This window comes from Enhydra lutris, unplaced genomic scaffold, assembly GCF_002288905.1.
Source record: "Enhydra lutris kenyoni isolate GAN:26980312 unplaced genomic scaffold, ASM228890v2 scaffoldscaffold6, whole genome shotgun sequence".
NCBI classification, from domain to species: Eukaryota; Metazoa; Chordata; class Mammalia; order Carnivora; family Mustelidae; genus Enhydra; species Enhydra lutris.
In genome coordinates, this window is record NW_019154090.1 from 5,447,661 (window position 1) to 5,466,493 (window position 18,833).

General features: G+C 51.6%; 1 protein-coding gene across 1 annotated transcript in view; it reads left to right on the plus strand.

Annotated features, from left to right (window-relative positions):
* The first annotated feature begins 359 nt into the window (after positions 1 to 359).
* Positions 360 to 18,833, plus strand: part of LOC111141703 (bone morphogenetic protein 7) — an 88,171-nt gene continuing 69,697 nt past the window's right edge. Inside the window, exon 1 of the mRNA XM_022494473.1 lies at positions 360 to 777. Coding sequence (XP_022350181.1) covers positions 360 to 777 — 418 coding nt within the window. The remainder of the gene's footprint in view (positions 778 to 18,833) is intronic.

Here is an 18,833-nt window from a genome sequence, read left to right on the forward strand (position 1 = left end):
CCGCCTCGCTGCCTCCCCGGCGCTAGCTCTCCCGGCTCCTAGGTTTGCTGGCTGCTCCTCCCACCCGCGCCCGCCTCCTTGCTCGCTCGCTCGCTCGCGCCAGCCGGTTTCTAAGCCCCGCGGTGCGCCCGGGCCACTGCCGGGCTAGGGGCCCCGGGGCTATCGCCGAGCAGGGGGCGGGGGTCCGGGCAGAGCGCAGCCGGCTGGGGTGGGGCCATGTCTGGCGCGGGCGCAGCGGGGCCCGTCAGCAGCAAGTGACCGAGCGGCGTGGACGGCCGCCTGCCCCTCTCCGCCACCTGGGGCGGCGCGGGCCCCGGTGCCGGGTGCCCGGAGCCCGGGTCGCGCGTAGAGCCGGCGCGATGCACGTGCGCTCGCTGCGCGCCGCGGCGCCCCACAGCTTCGTGGCGCTCTGGGCGCCCCTGTTCCTGCTGCGCTCCGCCCTGGCCGACTTCAGCCTGGACAACGAGGTGCACTCGAGCTTCATCCACCGGCGCCTCCGCAGCCAGGAGCGGCGGGAGATGCAGCGCGAGATCCTCTCTATCTTGGGCTTGCCCCATCGCCCGCGCCCCCACCTCCAGGGCAAGCACAACTCGGCGCCCATGTTCATGCTGGACCTGTACAATGCCATGGCGGTGGAGGAGGGCGGCGGGCCCGACGGCCAGGGCTTCTCCTACCCGTACAAGGCCGTCTTCAGTACCCAGGGCCCCCCTCTGGCCAGCCTGCAAGATAGCCACTTCCTCACCGACGCCGACATGGTCATGAGCTTCGTCAACCTCGGTGAGTGAGGGCAGGAGGGGGGGAGCGCCTCGGTCAGGAGGCGCTTCGGGACCGGGAGGGGGCCGCTTCTTACATCCAGCCCGCCCATCTTTACACTCCGGGGCCGTTTGCAAAACCGCAGTGCCTGGCCGAGGGTGTCCTACTCCCAGCCCCAGGGGACCCCAAGCTGAGCGCGCCCCAGGTAGGGCGAGCCGGGCTTGTTTGGCTTGTGGGAGTTCCGCGGAGGAAAGGGCTGGTCCGAAGCCCCCTCCGGGTTAAGTCGGCGGCCGCACCTCTGGGGCTGGAGGCGCCGGGCCGGCCGCGGCTCAGTTCAAAGCGCGGGGCTGGGTCATGTGAGCTGTGCCGGGCCCGCGCGGCCCCTGCTACCTGGATTGAAAGGGCCCTGCTGGGCGAAGCTGCCTTCCCGCCCTTTCGGGGCCCCTCTCAGCCCTGTCTGGAACTGGCATCGCAGGCGTCGCGCCCCCTTCCCCTCCCGGGCCAGCCCTACCTGTCCCCTCGCGGTGCGCCCGCCTTAGCGTGCCGCGCGCCGTCAGTGTCTCCGGGCCCCTCTCCTTGCGACCGGGCGTTCCCCCCCACCCCCCGCCCCCGGCTCTTAGCTCTCCTGGCTGGGGCTGGGGAAGAAACGGTGCCATTGGGAGCTTTCTATTTTAAATATTTAATGATAGGTCCCAGGCGGGCAGAATCCATTTTCAGCGTTTATCACGTGTGGCGCGCAAACCACGGCTTTCGGCGATGGAGTGGCGCGGGATCCCGGAGCAGACTCTGCCGGGGGCGGATGGGGGGACCTAGCTCACTCCCCGAGCCACAGGGGCCCCGGGGACCGGGGGCTGGCGCTACAGCGGAGGCGCGGTGGCTCCTCCTCCCTCCGCGCACGCACATTCACCAGACTTGCTCTAACTAACCCCCGGCAGCGCGCTGTAGGACTGATGGTCAAATATTTGGTTTCCGAGATAACACGCCGCGATAGCGCTGTTTCCTGAGCCCATTTCATTCTACGTGTGTAACCTGCTGCGAAAATCCGAACGGAGTCGAGACAGCAAACTCACGCCCACGGGCGCCGCGTTAACAGCGCCGGGATATTGAAGCCCCCAGTTGGGGGGGCTTAGGTCGTGGGTGGGGGCGCGGGTAAGCCGGGGATCAACCCCAAGGCTTCCAGCCCCAGATAAGGCCCGCTGGTGCCCGGGTCGCCATTGTCTGCCCTTAATAATAGCCAAGAATCAAATAGTAAAACGGGTTTCAGAGAGCAAGGGGAGGGAGGTTTAGATGCCAAAATAACTTCAAGAAAGTTTAAATTATACTAAGCAGCCAGCTAGAAGGAGGCAGCTCCGTATGTCCCGATTTAGAACAATCTCTAAGATGTATGAGGTGGAAAAAAGCAAGGTGCAGATCCGGGAGGTTACGTATGTGCTTGCAGATCATCTGTTCCCACTGGAAGAAGGCACCGTGAACTGGAAATAGATTTTACTGGGGGGCGGGGCAGGACCGGGGCTGGGGCTTTGGAGTGGGAGCTGGGGTCTGATTTTTCATGGTTTGCACCTTTGTCTGTGATTTTTTTTTTTTTCCACAATGTGTATTTATGACCTATACCAGAAACTGAAGAAAAATTCCAAATCTGTATCTGTGTATCTATGTATATGTGTGTGTGTGAATTAAAGCAGGGCTCTGTAGCTGTCCTGAAGCCCATGGTCCTCCCCCCCCCCCCCCCCGCCCCAGCTCCTTTCTCTGGTGAGGGATTTATGGTATCTTCTGTTCTTTTGGGTACCCGTGACTCCCAGTGAATGCAGCAGGTCCCAGTGGTGGCCTTCAGAGACAGGCTGGGGTCATTAAAAAGGCATTTGTGAGCCCTGGCTTCTGCTAACCCAGGGCAGAAAAGCACCCTGCTTCTATGGACCAGCAACGTGGTCAGGACTTCCTCCCCCTGCCCCACCACCACCCCCAGCCCAGAGCAGGAGAACGTTGCTGACTGGGTACCTCTGGGAACCTTGGGGCAGCGCTGTTTGCTCCCCCTTGGTGGTGGGAGCAAGCCGGGACTGGTTTGGGAAGGCCACAACTGGGTGGTTCTCCTCCTTCGGCTGTGCACACACCTTTCAACCCGTTAGCCCCATTTCTTTCATCTTGAAAGGACAAAGACCAGCTTGTCTGAGCCTCTTAATCAGTTCGGCTGGCTTTGGGCTTTGTGGGACAGTCCTGACTTTCTCAGGTCTTGCTTTCTGGAACATCACTCCAAATTAGATGGCGCAGTGGCTTTTAACAGAGTGCGCTGACCTTGTTTTCTTTCCCTCGCCGTCCCTAAAACTCGAGGTAATTAGTTGGGGGAAGACCTGGCCTGCCGTTTGGCAAGACTCTGCCTGCAGATCCTTTAAGGGTGGCCTTTCATTTCTGCTCAGCACCAGCGCGGGAGGAGTAAACTGCCTGTCCCCTCCATTCTGTCCAGGGCTGGGGAGTTTCTTCATAGGAGGGGCCTGGGATGGGGGTGGCAGTGGGAGTGGAGGGGAGTGTGTAGGAGACCAAGGAAGACCAAGGAAGATAAGTTTGCTGAGGAAGCACACTGTTTTTCCTTGGGTTGCAAGTCATAATTGATCTGTAACATACAAAGTTTTCTAAAAGTGCATTTAGTCTCACACTTTATCCAATTATAAGAAAATGTCATTCGTCCCTATCAGATCATCACTTGGTAACCCTCACAGGGGCCCTGGGGCGACTTAGTGGGGGGCTGCTGGCTCTCTCCACTGCCCCCCTCCTCCCTCCATTGCATACCGATGCTGTCCTGCCATGCTTGGGGGACCTCTGACCAGATCCTGAAGGCTTTTGCAGACCTGGTGCGTTGATTCTTCTTCTGTCTGCAGCCAAACTGGTTTTTGTTCCTCTAAGTCGTTCTCCTTGGAATTCAAGCTTTCTGCCAGGCTGAGTGGGATCTAAACTAGAGAGGGAGCTAGAGGAGAATATAGGACAAAACCAGATGCCCCAGCTTCTGACAAAGACCAGCCTGTCCGATGAAGCCCCGTGTGATGCTAGCTGAGTTACGGAGGGGGACCCACATCTTCTCAGCCGGGGCCCCTTCGGTTCAATGGCGAGATTTGCAAACTGCTTTGGATTAACCAGCCCCTGACTCCTCTGTGTAGACTTAATTTTGGAATTCGAAACAGGCTACCCCCTCTGAAATTGTCCCCAGGCAACGTGAGTTCTGCAGACCGAATCCGCCAGAGCCCCCTACCACTTTCCCCCCTCTGGAGAAATCCAGCAGCTCTTTTTGGAATCTTCAAAAAGCAGCCGGCTGGCATTAGGGGTGTGTGACGCGTGTTCCTCTCTGGCTCAGGTTATGAAAGAACCAAATTTGTTTTAATCTTTGAAGTTCATTTAAAAAAAAAAGTTGGAAACCGGTCATTATCAGACTCAGTGTATAAAAGTGGCTTTTGTTAACGTAGCTGGGGAGCAGGGAGGAGGCTGTGTAGTTTTTGCTTTAGACCGTCTGGCTGTCCGTTTTGTTGACAAGTGTTTGGCATGAAGATCTCTCCTCTTGCCCCTTAAGAACAGGCCCTACCACTGTAGAGTATTAGAAAAAGATTCTGTTACAGTTTAAAAATTTCCTTCAGGGAGTGCTTCGTGAAAGGAGCACTGGGCTGCAGGCATTTGCAGCTGTAACCTGGCTTGTGTTAAAATTTGGAAGGGGCTGTTCCACATTCCAGCACTTGGAGCAACGGCCCTCACTGGTAAGCAGCCAGAGGTTAATACAGATGTCACACAGGCTTCCCCTGCTTGCTTGCTTGCTGTAGAGTGCCTACGCTCCAGCGAAGAGAGCCCCAACAGCTGTGTTTTTAGCAACCCTTTCAAAATCACTTCTTTCAAACCTCATTTTCCTGGTTCTTAAATCAAAGATCTTCTCCACACACCCCCTCTCCCCCGGACCCCGCCTTTTCCCAAGGATATATCTGACCCAGATTTGAACTTTGTTGATCTTCTTTGTACTTCCCTTCTGGAATCGAAGCAGGTTAAGGCCGAGCCCTGGATGCCAGCCTGCGGGACTATTTTTGGTTTTTATTCCAAGGGCTCTCATTCGGTTGTGGAGCGGTCCACCCGAGGTGTAAGGGAGGTGGCCCAGGTAAAGCTGGATTTCTGGGCAGTAAAGGGACGATTCTGTGAATGCCCAGAGAGAAGCGAGCTGCGGTCCGGACCCTTTCATCGCCTAGTAGGGCTATCAAACACAGCTGGTGTCCGATCCCCTGACCTCGGGGATGCCTGCGATATGAGCGAATGTCACATGCCTGCTGCACTCAGAGGCAAGTGATGACTTCATTCCGGGGAGAGTCCCATCTAACTTGATTGATCACCCCTATCGCTTTAATATCTTTTTTCCCCTGTTGGGTAAGGTCATCTTTGGCCCCTTGCAAGAATCGGCGTGTCCTAACGCTTCCCCAGTCCCCACCCTCCGTGGCCTGCCCAGCCGTTTTGCCGGATGAACATGTAGCGTGGAGAGCCCGAAGGGCTGGCTGTGTTAATTTTTTGGCCATCACTCTTCAGACCTAGCTGGGGGCTGTCGACACACTGTTTCTGGCAGGCTGCTGCGGCGCTTCGCCGTCGTGCGCGCTGGCAGTGTCTCCGGGGTTAGGGCGCAGGCAGGGATGTGTGGGACCTGTCGAGTTATTGTGGGAAGGAACGCGAGGATTAGCCTTTAAAACGTGGCGGTGGGAGAGCGCTGCGGCTGTGTACACTTATTATAAAAGACTTAAGTCCCACTGGTAAAATCAATATATTGAGTTGCACGACCCTCTGCTTTTAATTAGTTCGAATCAAATGCGCCGGTGCCATTTTGCCTCCTCTCGCCTTCATGGGGTGAGGAAATACCAATATTTACATAGAAACTGTTAATTTGTGGTGAAAATGATAACACATTTAGCTCCACACGCCCGAACTGCTCGGACTGGATGGATCCCAGAGCAGCGTGGCGTTGCGGGGTCACGTCCCCGGGGCGCGGGAGCAGGGGCGGGGCCCCGGGAATGCGGGTCCCCGGGATCCCGGGGGCCGCGCGCGCGCAGGTGGGCACATCCATGGGCAAGGTGCCTAGGGAGGCTGGGCTTCTAAGAAACGAGCCGATTCTTTCATTGTGAGCCAGAAACGTTGGGATTCACCCACATCTTCTACAAGCTTCCCTCCGAAGCATTCTTACAAAATCGTTAAGTGGGCGCTTGCCTTTTTGGTCGTTTCCGAAAGTCCTTGCGCCCAGCATGCCGGGTCTTTTGGACCGGGCAGCTCAAGGCATAGTACTTTATTCCAGAGCTTCAGATGTTTTCTTTCCCATTCCTGAAACAGTTTATAGAGGAAGGGGGGGTTTCTTTTCGCTGCAAACCATCCCGTGTCTGACGAGGGCCATTATGTGAACCGTTTGGTATTAGCTGTGTGTTCAGCTGCAGTTGAAATCTGAGTTTTGCAGGGACTGGCATTTGACAAATACTATTTGACCAAAATGTGACTTGGTATTTCTTAATATGGAACAGATATTTTACAGTTAACCTTCCCCGACGTGAGACAGTGGGAACCCAGCGTGCAATGGCAGTTTGGACCAGCAACGGTGCTGCCGCTGTGCCTTCTGCCCCCCCCCACCCCCAGGGGAGTGTTTATGATTTGGGGGGATATGAGGGGCGCATGAAGTTTGACACTTGTGAGCAACTTCGAGAAGCATGTGCGATGTGTCCTTTCAACATTCGTGGCAGAAGGCATTGTTGGGAGCTGCGCAAAGCCTTTGCTGATCCGCGTGGAGTGGATTGAATTAATGACAACTCGGAGAGCCCCAGTTTTAGGGTAATTGCTTTATTGTTTTGGAGCCAGGGTGCTTATAATCCGGTTCCTGTACAAACATGTTTAACGTGTGTTAATGCATTTCCAAACCAGAGCCTCTCAGCACAACCCTGCTTTCCATTAATTGATGTCGGTAGCATGGTACAGTATTTCAAAGGGCTGGCCAAGTATAAACTGTGTTTCCAATTTCCTTCCTTTCCTGTGTTTGGAATGCCAATGTTAATTTGTTCCCATGCAGGAGAGGGGGCTGCCAACTGCGGCTTTCTATAAAGGGCTTCACAGTGAAGGCTTCCAGCCCTCGCTGATGCTTGGGGCTGCCTGGCCAAGTTTCCTGACACTTTGCAGCTAATTCTGGGTGATATATGGAGTGGGGGGTTGGGGGCTTCACCGCCGTGTAACGGAAGTTCTCAGTGACAGCCGAGGGTGTGACTTGGCAAGGGAGAATGGACCGGCATCCACAGCGATTCTCTTTTGACACAGCTTAAACCCATGTGTCTGTTTCCACTATGGGTGCCTATTAGCTGTGTGACCTTGAACCAGTTTCTTAACATCTCTGAGTGGGTCTCCTCTTTTTATAAAGGTGGATAATAATTCCTTCCTTCACGGAGCCGCATGAAGACAAAAAAATTGTATCACGCTTGTTCGCACACAGTAGGGGCACAATAGACAGTGGCTCCTGCTTTATTGTGGTGACCGCATCACTAATCGCTTTGCTGTATAAGTCCAGATATTAGGGTTTTTAAAAAAAGATTTTATTTATTAATTTGACAGAGAGAGAGATCACAAGTAGGAGGAGAGGCAGGAGGAGACAGAGGAGGAAGCAGGCTCCCCGCCGAGCAGAGAGCCCGATGCGATGCGGGCCTTGATCCCAGAACCTTGAGATCACGGCCTGATCCAAAACCCGGAGTCTGACTCTTAACCTACTGAGTCACCTGGGTACCCCAAATATCAGTTTTTAAATACTTAACCATAAAGTATTGAGAGGAAGCCACCCATGTTATTTTAAAGATGTCTAGAAAACGGCCCCCCAAAGGCGCGCGCGCGTGTGTGTGTGTGTGTGTATGTTTGCACACACACATTTTCTTCTTTCAGAGGTCCTTGAAGTTTGACTGAGAAGACCCAACTTATTTGAGGATAGAGTGTAAAGCGGACTCTTTCTCTTGCTTTTAGCATCTATGGCTATCTAAAAATTTCATTACGAGGCAAGCTGAGACTTGAGTGAGGGGTATCTGGGAACTCTCTGTACTATCCTTGCAACTTTTCTCTAAGTCAAAAATTATTCCAAAATAAAAAGTTTTAATTTTAAAAAAAGCACATGACTGAAGTATTTCTTCCCACCCCTTCTGGAAGATGGTCAGAGTACAAATTGTCTTTTCCTTCAAGGGAGTGACAAGCCCAAAGCATTCATTAACAGAACAGCACAGCCTTCGCCACTCTTTATTGGAGCAGGTGCAAGGCTGCCCCCCACTCCCCCAGCTGGGATGGGGCCACGACAAAGCCCTGTGTCCATGCCCTGCGTTGAGAAGCCTCTGGAGACCCAGGCACGAAAGAGAATGTCTCCAGGGCCCCAAGACTAGGGGTGGGCTTAATCACTCAAGGCTTCCCGTAAATTCCCTTCAGCTCTTTCTGTACTGTTTGAAAAATCTGACTCGGTGAGTATTAGGTTTCCCTGCATCTTTGAGGTCACGTGTTGTTCTTTCACATCTTTATCTCCCCAGAGTAGCTTTCAAGTTCCAGTCCTTTGTTGTCTGGCTTAATTAAATTTGGCCGTGAATAAAAACTTGCAGTGTTTCCCAAATGGAGGACTTGCCTGTTTTTAAGCACCCGAGTTAGACCTGTACTGCCTTGTAAGGCCGGCCTCTCTCTCGCTTTCATGTAGTTGGAAAAAAGAAAAAAATGGTAAACACTTAGCATGACGGTCAGCTTCGACTGGTTCTATCGTGGTCCCAGTCCCATCTGCCCGGTGACTTAACCTTGCCAACCGAGGCTGGCGAGGGACTGCGTGGTCTCACTGACTTGTGTTTGGCCTTTGATAAAGGACTCCTTTCGTGACTACTTTTTCAGACATTCTTGTTATCCCATTCTTGCAGTGCCGTGCCAAATTCTCATGGCACAGTGCTCAGATGTTGGCTACTCGTGTGTGTGAATGAGTTGAAGGTGTTCTAATGCAGCGTCTTCTAAATACTTTTTGATTTCACGTCCCCGCCAGTAAATGTCTGGGTCCACACCCTAAATAGAAATAAATCCTACTGTTTTAGTACATATATACATATATATTTTTTTTAAACCTTAAAAAACATAGACTAAAATATACATGTAAGGAGATAAAAACAATATAAAATTCTGACAACGTTAATACACATTTCAACTAATTGATCATTATTTATTAGTATGAAAGGACGCTTTTAATGAACAAGACACGTTTCATTTTGTTGTCACAAATTCATTAATGTTATGCGATAGACTTTAATGTCTTTCAAAATCGTGGTTCAGCAGTGGGGGATCAGTGAGCTAAAGGTCTGGTCCTGAATTTTGATTATTTTCATCCTTCATTTGTCTATTTGGACTAAGTGAAGTCCTCACGTGATTAACAGAAAATTCCCCACAGTCTTGGCGGGGGTGGGGGGTAGACCCACAGAGGTTGTTTCTCTCGTATGAAGTTATGGCTCCATCGTGGGTTGGTAGGGGCTCTGCACTTTGGTCAGGTGGGAGGTGCTCAGGTCCCCTGGCTGATGGGGATGACATTGTCTCCAGGGTCACCAGTTACTGTGTCAGAGGGAAAGTCTCTGAATTGCGCCTGGGCCTTTAAAATTTCCACCTGGAGGGGAATGCCCCACTTGTGCTCCCATTTCATTGGTCAGAGGTGGTCACGGGGTCACACCAGAAGGAAGGTCGGTGGGAAACTACAACCCTAAGCACCGGAAGGAGCCCGAGAGATGGCACCAGTGCCTGCCATCTCCAGGAAGAACATGGAACTGGGACAAAGAGATTGTTGGCTGCAACAATATCCTCTCTTTTCGGTTCACAGTTCTGCAGCTCGGCTGCTCGTTTCCACCTTCCCCGTTGGCCATCGGTCCTTGACATTTCCTTAATTGTGCTTGTAATATTTTCCCCATCTCCCAGTGGACCCCTCTAGCCTCCCTCAAGTGCTCGCACCCCATTTTGGAGACCAGTGTTTCTAGAAGTTTCTGCATCACTGAGGTGTTCACACGGTTCACTCTATCCCCACTTGTAAATGACTCGCTTCTTTGGGACTTGTCTTTCAGCAAAAGCGTGCTTCAGCCTTAGTCTGGTTCACGACCCTGAGAATTAAGGAGGATGCCTCTGGGGTCCTGGCTGGGGAGGTGCTTGTCCTGGCCGGGTTTCTGTGGGTCCTGCAGGTGACTGCTGTGGCGTGAAGTCTTGCCCTGAATGGGACTGCTCCCTTTTCTTCCTGAGCCTCAGAGGCAATTTGTAGTGGGGTGGAATGTCACATGGTTGACTCTAGAGACTGAATTCACAGAGCCTTCATTACCTAAAGGCATCGCTGGAGTAAATCATAGTGATAAAGTGGGAGGGTTGAGATCTTTTTGTAGCAGCAGTGGATTTACGATACCCTCCTTATTGGGCTTCTCACTGAATTCTCTCAGCTGTCTGCAACACAAGTGGTTTTATTCCCATTTTAGGGAGGAGGCAGAAGGGGCTCCAAAACTTGCATAGCTAGGAAGTGGTGGGGTTGACATTTGAATCCAGCTCTTGCTGAATGTAAAGCCGTACACTCTTTCCTCCTGGCCCCATGGAGGTATGTGCATGGGGCGGGGGACACACAAGGAGAGAGGTGTTGAGGCCACCTAAGCACACACCGAGCCCTTGACGTTGTGGCTTGGAGCACTGAAGGTGGATATAGAGATGAGCAGCGTGGACCTTTCTTCTGCTATCCATCCTGCTTAATAACCCCTCCTTCTCCATCTCTATGACTTCAAACAATTGCCAGGGCCCAGGGTCCTGAGTACCATGTACTGGGGCTCCTCCATGCCCCACATGCTCCTCCGATGGGGAAATTCCCAGAGGTAGCTAGAGATTGGTAGTTTATGTCATCGCAAGAGAAACCAGAGAATAGAGATTGGTCGTTTAATAGCAATACCTCAAGGCCACTGGAGAACAGACCATGAATATACCAGAATAAATATTGCATAGTTTGTAATAGTATGAAATCACCCACGGTTCAAACGTCCATGAGCAGGGGTTTGGAGAAATAGATTTGTATTAAACTTATTTATAAGTTTATAATAAACCAGAAGGGAATCAAAAGTCTTCTTTCTTATGTATCAATACTGATTCAAAACAATGTTAAGAGGGAGGAAGCAAGTTGCAGAAGGATGTTTAGGTGTAACCATTTTTCACTGTGTCAAAACACACACTCAGGACGGCACCAGATAATACTATAGGTCCTTAGTGGTTCCGTACACAGTTAGTTTCATGCGGGAAACATAACAGGGGCTGCTGGACTCACACCAGCTGCCTCTGGGGAGGGGGACGGAGGAGGGCGAGAATGCAATTGGGGAGAAATTTTAAGTAAACTGACTGTTCCCTTCAGGTTTTCCTTCCCTTAATAAGAAACCTTAGGAAGTACACTGTGGTATCCTGGATCAGTTCTTGGAACAGAGCACGGACAGCCGTGGAAAAACTGGTGCAATCTGAAAAACAATCTGGAGTTTAGTTACTAGTAAGGAGAAACGAACACTGATGTTCATTTCTCCGCTCTGACGAGTGTCCTGTGGCCCTGGGGGATGTTGGCGCTGGGACAACCTGCTGAGGGCGCTCTGGGACTCTGCACTGTCTTTGCAACGTTTCTGTAAATCCGAAATGATTCTAAAAGAAAAAGTTTATCACAAAGGAAGCAACCAGGATATTAACTCTTGTTAATTCTCAGCTGCGGTACCTGAATATTTGTTCCATTTTCCTCTGTGTTCTTCTTTGTGATTACATTTTTTCCCAAGTCCAAGGTACCGGGAAAGCCTCCCAGAGACCCAGTCTGGGAGTGTGTTCAGGGTCTCATGCCCCAAGGACCAATAACTCATCAATCTCCAGCCCCACAAGAGCAACGGGGACTCAGCGGCGAGTGAAAACCTCAGGCAGCTGTGCCTCGAGACCTTTAAAACTCTTTCTGCCCCGTTCATGAGATGCCCTGTGTGAGGCAGACATTCATTTATGAGCACGAGAGACAGGGCGGGGAGGTCGTGTCAGGTCTTTCGGTTTTCCTCCCGGTCCTGAACTTTGTAAAATGCCCCCCACCATCTTCCCCTCTCTCAGGTTCCACCGTCTGACTGACTTGACCTAACATTTGTTGAGAGAGAAGCCCTTAAAAATGGCAGTGGGCCCCCGAACCTTCCAGGGCTAGTAAACGTTTATAGGGTAGAGGCACCAGTTGGTCATTTCCTTTAGGAGGAAACAATAAATGAAGCGACTTGCCTTATACCAACTTGAACCCTGAGCTCCTCGTCGTGAACCCTGAGCTCCTTGTCGTCTTAATATGCTTGGTGGGGGGTGGGGGATGGGAAAGGGGGTCCAGAAGTCTCTGGTTCTCTTGTGGCTCAGCCCAGACACTGGGAAATGCCTTTTCTAGGTAGTTTAGGGCAGAGTTTCCCAGGCTTGACACGCCTCCGTTTTTAGCCGGACCAGTTCTCTGTTGTGAGAGCTGTCCTGTGTGTTACAAGATGTTGGGCAGTATCCCAGGCTCCTACCCGCCAGATGCCAGGGGCACCCCAAGCCAACACCGTGAGAGCCAAGAATGTTTCCCAACATTGCCAATGTCCCCCCCACCCTGGAGTGAAGGGGGGGCAGGGAGCAAAATTCTAGTGGTGAACCGCTGGTTTAGGGTAGCTTTCCTCCAAGTTGGAAATTGATTTGAGAGCCTTTGGTTCAAACCATTGGTTCATGGCAGTACCTGGGGGAAGCCAGCTTTTCTAGAGGGATGGATTATTTTCCGGTTGAAAGGAACACAGATTGCAATCAGGATGTGAGCCTTCTCCTGGGACACAGCATGGCCTGGGTTCGCAACATTCTAGGGACAGAGATGGACGTCACATCTCTAAAGAGCAGCATCACCTCCTGGGAACAGAATAGTCTTCCAGTGCCTTTTGCCCCATGATACTAAAAGGTTACAAAACACACCCGTCAAAGTGGTTCCTCTTTTTTTTGTCCCTTGACAAAAGGACAATTCCTTGAGGAATTAGGGCAAAAACCTCTCTTACCTGGCCTCCTCTGTCTGCAGTTAATTTACTGGGGGTGGGGGGGGGCAGAGAAGCCACGTGTTGCCATGGCCACGGCCACCATAGCTCCCTCCAGACCTGCTTCCAGCAGGGAAAGCTGCTGGCTTTAGACCACAGTCCACAGGCCAAATTTGAAACTCTCTCTGTGTTTGCACAGCCTGGGAGCAAGAATGGTTTTTATGTAATTTTTTAAAGGATGATAAATGATCAAAAGAAGAATACTAGTTCACGACATTTGAAAGTTAGATGAAATTCAAATTCCAGCGTCTGTAAGGCTTGATTGGGACATGACCACTGATGTATTGTTGGTGTCTGCTTTCCCCCTGTGATGAGAGTGGGGTCACTGACACAGAGTCTGTGCTCTCCAGAGCCTTGGAATACTTCCTATCTGGTGGGTTATGGAGGTCTGCCTGGGGCGCCTGGGGAGCTCAGTCGGTTCAGTGTCTACCTTCGGCTCAGGTCATGATCTGTGGGATCTAGCCCCATGTCAGGCTCCCAGCTTAGCAGGGAGTCTAGTTCTCCCTCTCTGTTTGACCCTCCCTCTGCTCGATCTCTCTCTCTCTCTCACAAAGATAAAATAAAATCTTTAAAAAAAAAAAAAAGTTTGCTGACCCTTCGACTGTCCGTACCCTCTACCTGGGAAGGGATAGAAATGAAAAATCCCGAGTTTTACCCACCCCCTCTTTGTCGCTCTGCAGATGATCAGTGACACAATGCACCGTCTGTCCTGCTGGCCATACAGAGGGGCTCCTCCTAGCTTGAGGAAACTCTGATTTACGCAGATTGCTCCTCTGATGGCTTCTTGGCCTCTGGACTGGGAGGAGTGCACCGTGAATCCCTATGAAGGCGCTTTTAGGCTCCTCCTAAATTTGCTTGGTCCTTGTAGCCCCCTCTCCATACCCCCACCCCCAGATTTTCCTCAAACATCTCAGGTGGTAGTTAAGACCAGCTCTGGGTCAGAACCTATGAGTCTAAATCCCACTTCTGCCCCTTGTAGCTTCGTGACCTTGGGCGGGTGATAATACTGTGCGGGTCCGTTTCCTCCTCTGGGTTAGTAGCGGGGCCTGGCTCCTGGGCAGCTATGGGGGGTCCCCTGTGCGGAGGCAGGAGGAGAGCCAAGCACGGTGCCCGAGGGGCGCGAGGTGCCCAGGACTCATACTGCCGACAGTGATGTGGTCACTCCTAATGGGGGCAGCTCCTCTGGGCGTTCTGGGCAGGGGACGCTGCCGGCTCATTCTGGGGGTGACAGCGGGGCGTGAGTGTGTCCCCCACGCTGAGCTCTGCAGGGCTGGGGTCTGCCACTAGCTGTGTAGCCCCAGAAGAGAGGTGGGAAACTTGATGGTGCTCACAGGACACGATCAAACCCGGAAGCTAGTTCCCTTAGGACAAGTCCTGTTATCCGAGCAAGTCGCCTCTGGCTGGTTCCAATCTGTATTTATCGATGCAGGTTTGAAGGAAACACCAAACCGTCGTCAGACCCGGCACCAGCTCAGGGCACCAGCAACCCCTCAGATGTACGCACTCACTGTGGGCTGGCCCACTCTTCATGAATTAATGAAAAATTCACAGTAAAATTGCACTTGTATTTGGTTTTTGATTTTTATTTTTGGAACTCCATTGATGTAGAATTCCATGGGGTAGCATTTCCTGTGTCCCCTCATTTTTTTTTTTTTTTTTAAAGATTTTATTTAATTATTTGTCAGAGAGAGAGAGAGGGAGAGAGAGCAAGCACAGGCAGACAGAGTGGCGGGCAGAGGCAGAGGGAGAAGCAGGCTCCCTGGTGAGCAAGGAGCCTGATGTGGGACTCGATCCCAGGACGCTGGGATCATGACCTGAGCCGAAGGCAGCTGCTTAACCAACTGAGCCACCCAGGCGTCCCTGTCCCCTCATTTTTAAAAAATATTTTATTTATTTATTTGACAGAGATCACAAGTAGGCAGAGAGGCAGGCAGAGAGAGGAGAGGAGGAAGCAGGCTCCCTGCTGAGCAGAGAGCCCTATGCGGGGCTCGATCCCAGGACCCTGAGATCATGACCTGAGCCGAAGGCAGAGGCTTAACCTACTGAGCCACCCAGGCGCCCCTCCCCTCATTTTTTGATCTGAATACCTGACATTTCTCCTTTTTAAGTGAGATCCTCCCCACAGCAGCCATTAGCACGATTCCCACATTTGTTACTAAGCGTGAGGAGAGGGGAGGTCAGAGAAGACCAGCCACTCACCCAGCTTTGGGGACAGTGTGTGACCTCAGGCCAGTCACTGGAAGTACCACAGCGCTTAGGGCCTCAGTTTCTGCCTCAGTCAGCTTGAGCCAGAACAGAGTACCCTACCCTGGGGGGCTTAAAGCCCAGACATGTATTTCCCCACAGTGCAGGAAGCTGGAGGTCTGAGGTGAGACCCCCGGCATGGTTGGGTTTGTCTCTCTCCCTGGCTTGTGGACCCGCTGCGAGCATCCTGGCAAGGCGGGGGAGCTGGAGCTCCCACCTCTTCCTCTTTCCATGGGGACACTGGCTCCTGCAGGGGACCCCAACCCTCATGACCTCATCTAAACCTCGTATCTCCTGAAGACTCATCTCTTAGTCCCATCATTTTGGGCTTAGGGCTCCAACAGGTGAATTTGGGGGCACAGTTCAGTCCCTAGCAGTGTCCCTGTAAGGTGGGGTGGCTCAGACCTCGGGGCCTGTGGGACCAGCCCAGATAGTAGCAGGGAGCTCTCAGCAAACGGGGGCCCCTCCCGGGGCTGCCTTTGGAGCACCGTCAGCTACAGAGTCTCTTCTAGGCCTTTCCGTGAGCATGAGCATGGTGATGGGCGAGCCCCTGATATGTTGATGGGTCTGCAGGCAGCAGCTTTCTGGGACGCCTGTGAATCCCTCTCCCAACACTGCCCGGGGCCCTCCTGTGCGAGACTGCATTTCTGTAGGTGACTTCACATTTTAAAAATTATACTTACTTTTTTAACTCAACTCCCATTACAGATTTTTTAAAAGATGCATTTATTTATTTATTAAGATTTTATTTATTCGAGAGGGAGAGTGAGTGAGAGCGAGCGAGCAAATATGCAAGTTGGGGGAGGGGCAGAGAGAGAGAGGGAGAAGCAGACTCCCCGCTGAGCAGGGGGCGGGACATGGAGCCCGATCCCACGACCCCGAGATCATGACCTCAGCCAAAACCAAGAGCCAGACGCTCAACCACTGAGCCCCCCAGGTGCCCACCTGCCCCCCTCCTTCCACTTCACAGGTTTTGACAAGAGGCATGGGCGTTTGAAAAAAGTGTGATGTTGCTGTCACCTCTTCCGGGGAAGCTAGGCTGAAGGCAGTGCACAGAAGTTGAGCAGAGTGAAAATTATCCTTGAAATCCCTTAAGAAGCCACACCAGAAATACACACACTGTGTCTTTGGGCGAAGACCCAGGGCCAGTTTTCCTGCTTCCATTGCAAATGAGGGGAAGTGCTTGGTTAAGGTTCAGGGCCCATCGTGGACTCAAATACTTATCTTTAACCACTAGCACCGCCCTCAAGGACAGCGGATGCTGCGAGGTCTATGCTTCCCAAAGCCGGCTCCCTGCTTCAGTGGAAAGGAATGATGTCTCATTTAGGACTTGTTCTAAGTCACACAACACCTGCCTACCAGTGGGTTCGGTGTTAAAAACATGTCATTATCTCCCATAACAGTAAGAAATCAGGGAGGTAATGCCAAGTGTGGGGTAGTAGCTCAGTGATAATCACTCAGGTATATGTGAAATTTATGCCTTACCTTCAACCATCCTCAAAGTCCTCATGCCCATTACTTCATGGTTACAAGATGGCTGCTACAGCCCCAGACATCACATCCTCACACAATTTCATGTTCAAGGCAGGAAAAAGGGGATAGGTTCAAAGAGCTCTCCTGGCTTGCCTAGCTCTTCATTTCCTACAAGCCTCTAAAAAACTTGTCTTTAAGTCCCATGGGCCCAGCTGGTTCCTAAGGCCAACTCTTGCTGCAAGGGAGGGTGGGAAGGTATGAAACTGGCCTCTGGCCAACACAGTGGGAGGCGGGAGAGGGAAAAGTGGGTTAGAAGTAGTTTTGGGGTAACCACTTTCAGTTTATTTGAATTGTTTCTCTTTGTTGTCCTTGCCCATGTGCTACATAGTTTGATTTACAGAAGTTATTTGCACGTGTGATTTTGCTCCTCTCTGTGACAGATAGGGGCCCTAAGCTGGTTTCTGGTCTCTGAATAATAGTGCGGTGTGCTGACGTGAGTTCAGACCCTCTGCAGCTCACCGAGACCCTTGAGATTCTCTTTAAACTCAAACCTATAAGTCAGTACAGCTTCAGTCCTCACAGGACTCTAGCCCGCAGCCAATTGTTTGCAGAAAACAAACTTTATTTTATCAGCTCAACCCTCCTGATCTCCTTAGACAAGGGGCCAAATTATTTGAAAAGACCTAAGAAGGTCAGGAGTCACTGTGCCCTGGGAGGAAGCAGAGGCTGGGCTGGGCTTGGTCTGAGCTCTGCTTGGGGGACAGGTGGCTCTTGTTTCCCTCTGGGTAGAGAACGAATAGATCAAGATACTCAAGGCATCGGAAGAATCTGTGTCACATTGTTTGCTAGGCAAGGGTGGGGAGCTGCTGCAGGGGGAGGCCTGCCTGTCCTAGTGGAACCCTGTGTGTACACTGAGAGCCCGAAACAACTTATTTCCAGGAGGTGGGCTCTGGGCGCCTGGGTTGTTTCTGCTGGTTTACAAGAGACTAAGGCGAGAGGGTCTGAATACATTCTTAGGTGCACCTGTCAGAATTGATGATCGGCGGAAAAGGAGGCAGAAGATATTTTAGGGATTATTTTTGGGCAGCGAGGGTAACAGAATTCTTTGGTTGGGGGCAAAACAAATCTATTCAAACTAGCTTAAATGAAGAAAAAAAAAAAAAAAGGAAATCAATGCATCCCAAGCCTGTGGGCAGGACGCGCCAGCAACTTGCTGGTCTGTAGAGAGTCCAAGTGTTATTCTCTCTGTGTCCCTCATCTGTCCCTGCACAGCCCCTCCTGCCTCTCTGCCCCACTGGGTTCCTCTGCTCCCCTGCTGATGGGCAGAAAGGCCACCCACGGCAACTTGTAATTACAGCTATCTGGCTAGCCACACACTTGCTTTCCCAGCTTTCCTAGCAGGTTGGAATGGCCACAGGATGCTGTCCTAACCAGTGAGACATAAGAGGAAATTTGCTAGGGGAGGAATGGGGTAGGAGGTGGTTCTTCTGAAAAATATTTTGCTTCCAGATGAGTGACAGCTGAGCAAACAGAACTCTCTGTGCTCTTCGTTTTCTTTTTTTTCTGCTTTGAATGTGGTTCTGTGAAGATGTGATGTTTGGAGTCATGGCAGCCATCTTGTGATCATGAGGCAACAGGCCTGAGGATTAAATATCAACATGCAGGGGCGTCTGGGTGGCTCAGTGGGTTAAAGCCTCTGCCTTCGGCTCAGGTCATGATCCCAGGGTCCTGGGATCGAGCCCCACGTCGGGCTCTCTGCTCAGTGGCGAGCCTGCTTCCCCTTCTCTCTCTGCCTGCCTCTCTGCCTACTTGTGATTTCTCTCTCTGTCAAATAAATAAAGAAATTAAAAAAAAAATCCCACCTCCTAATACCATCACATTTAAGGGTAGGGTTTAAAAATATATATATATCAACATGCAGACAATGGCAGAGCCAGAGACAGAAGAAACTTGGGTTTTTGGTGACATGATTGACCTACTGCACCCAACTAAAATTTCTGGGGAGAGACTCTTCGACACCTTGAATCACATGTTCATGCATGCATCAGTTGTGTCTAGAAGGTGGATCACACTACATAAATAAGATTGCTGGGAGTCAGCCTCTGGTTCCTTGTGGCTAGGTCGGAGAGGGGTTGGGGAGGTATCAACTATTCAGTTAGAGCTTTGTTAACCGTCGTGATAATAATCTAAGTCGGTGACATGTGTCAGGGGCTTACTGTGGGCCAAGCATCCTTCATTCTCTTTACCTAAATTAACGTGGTGAATTTTCATGAAAAC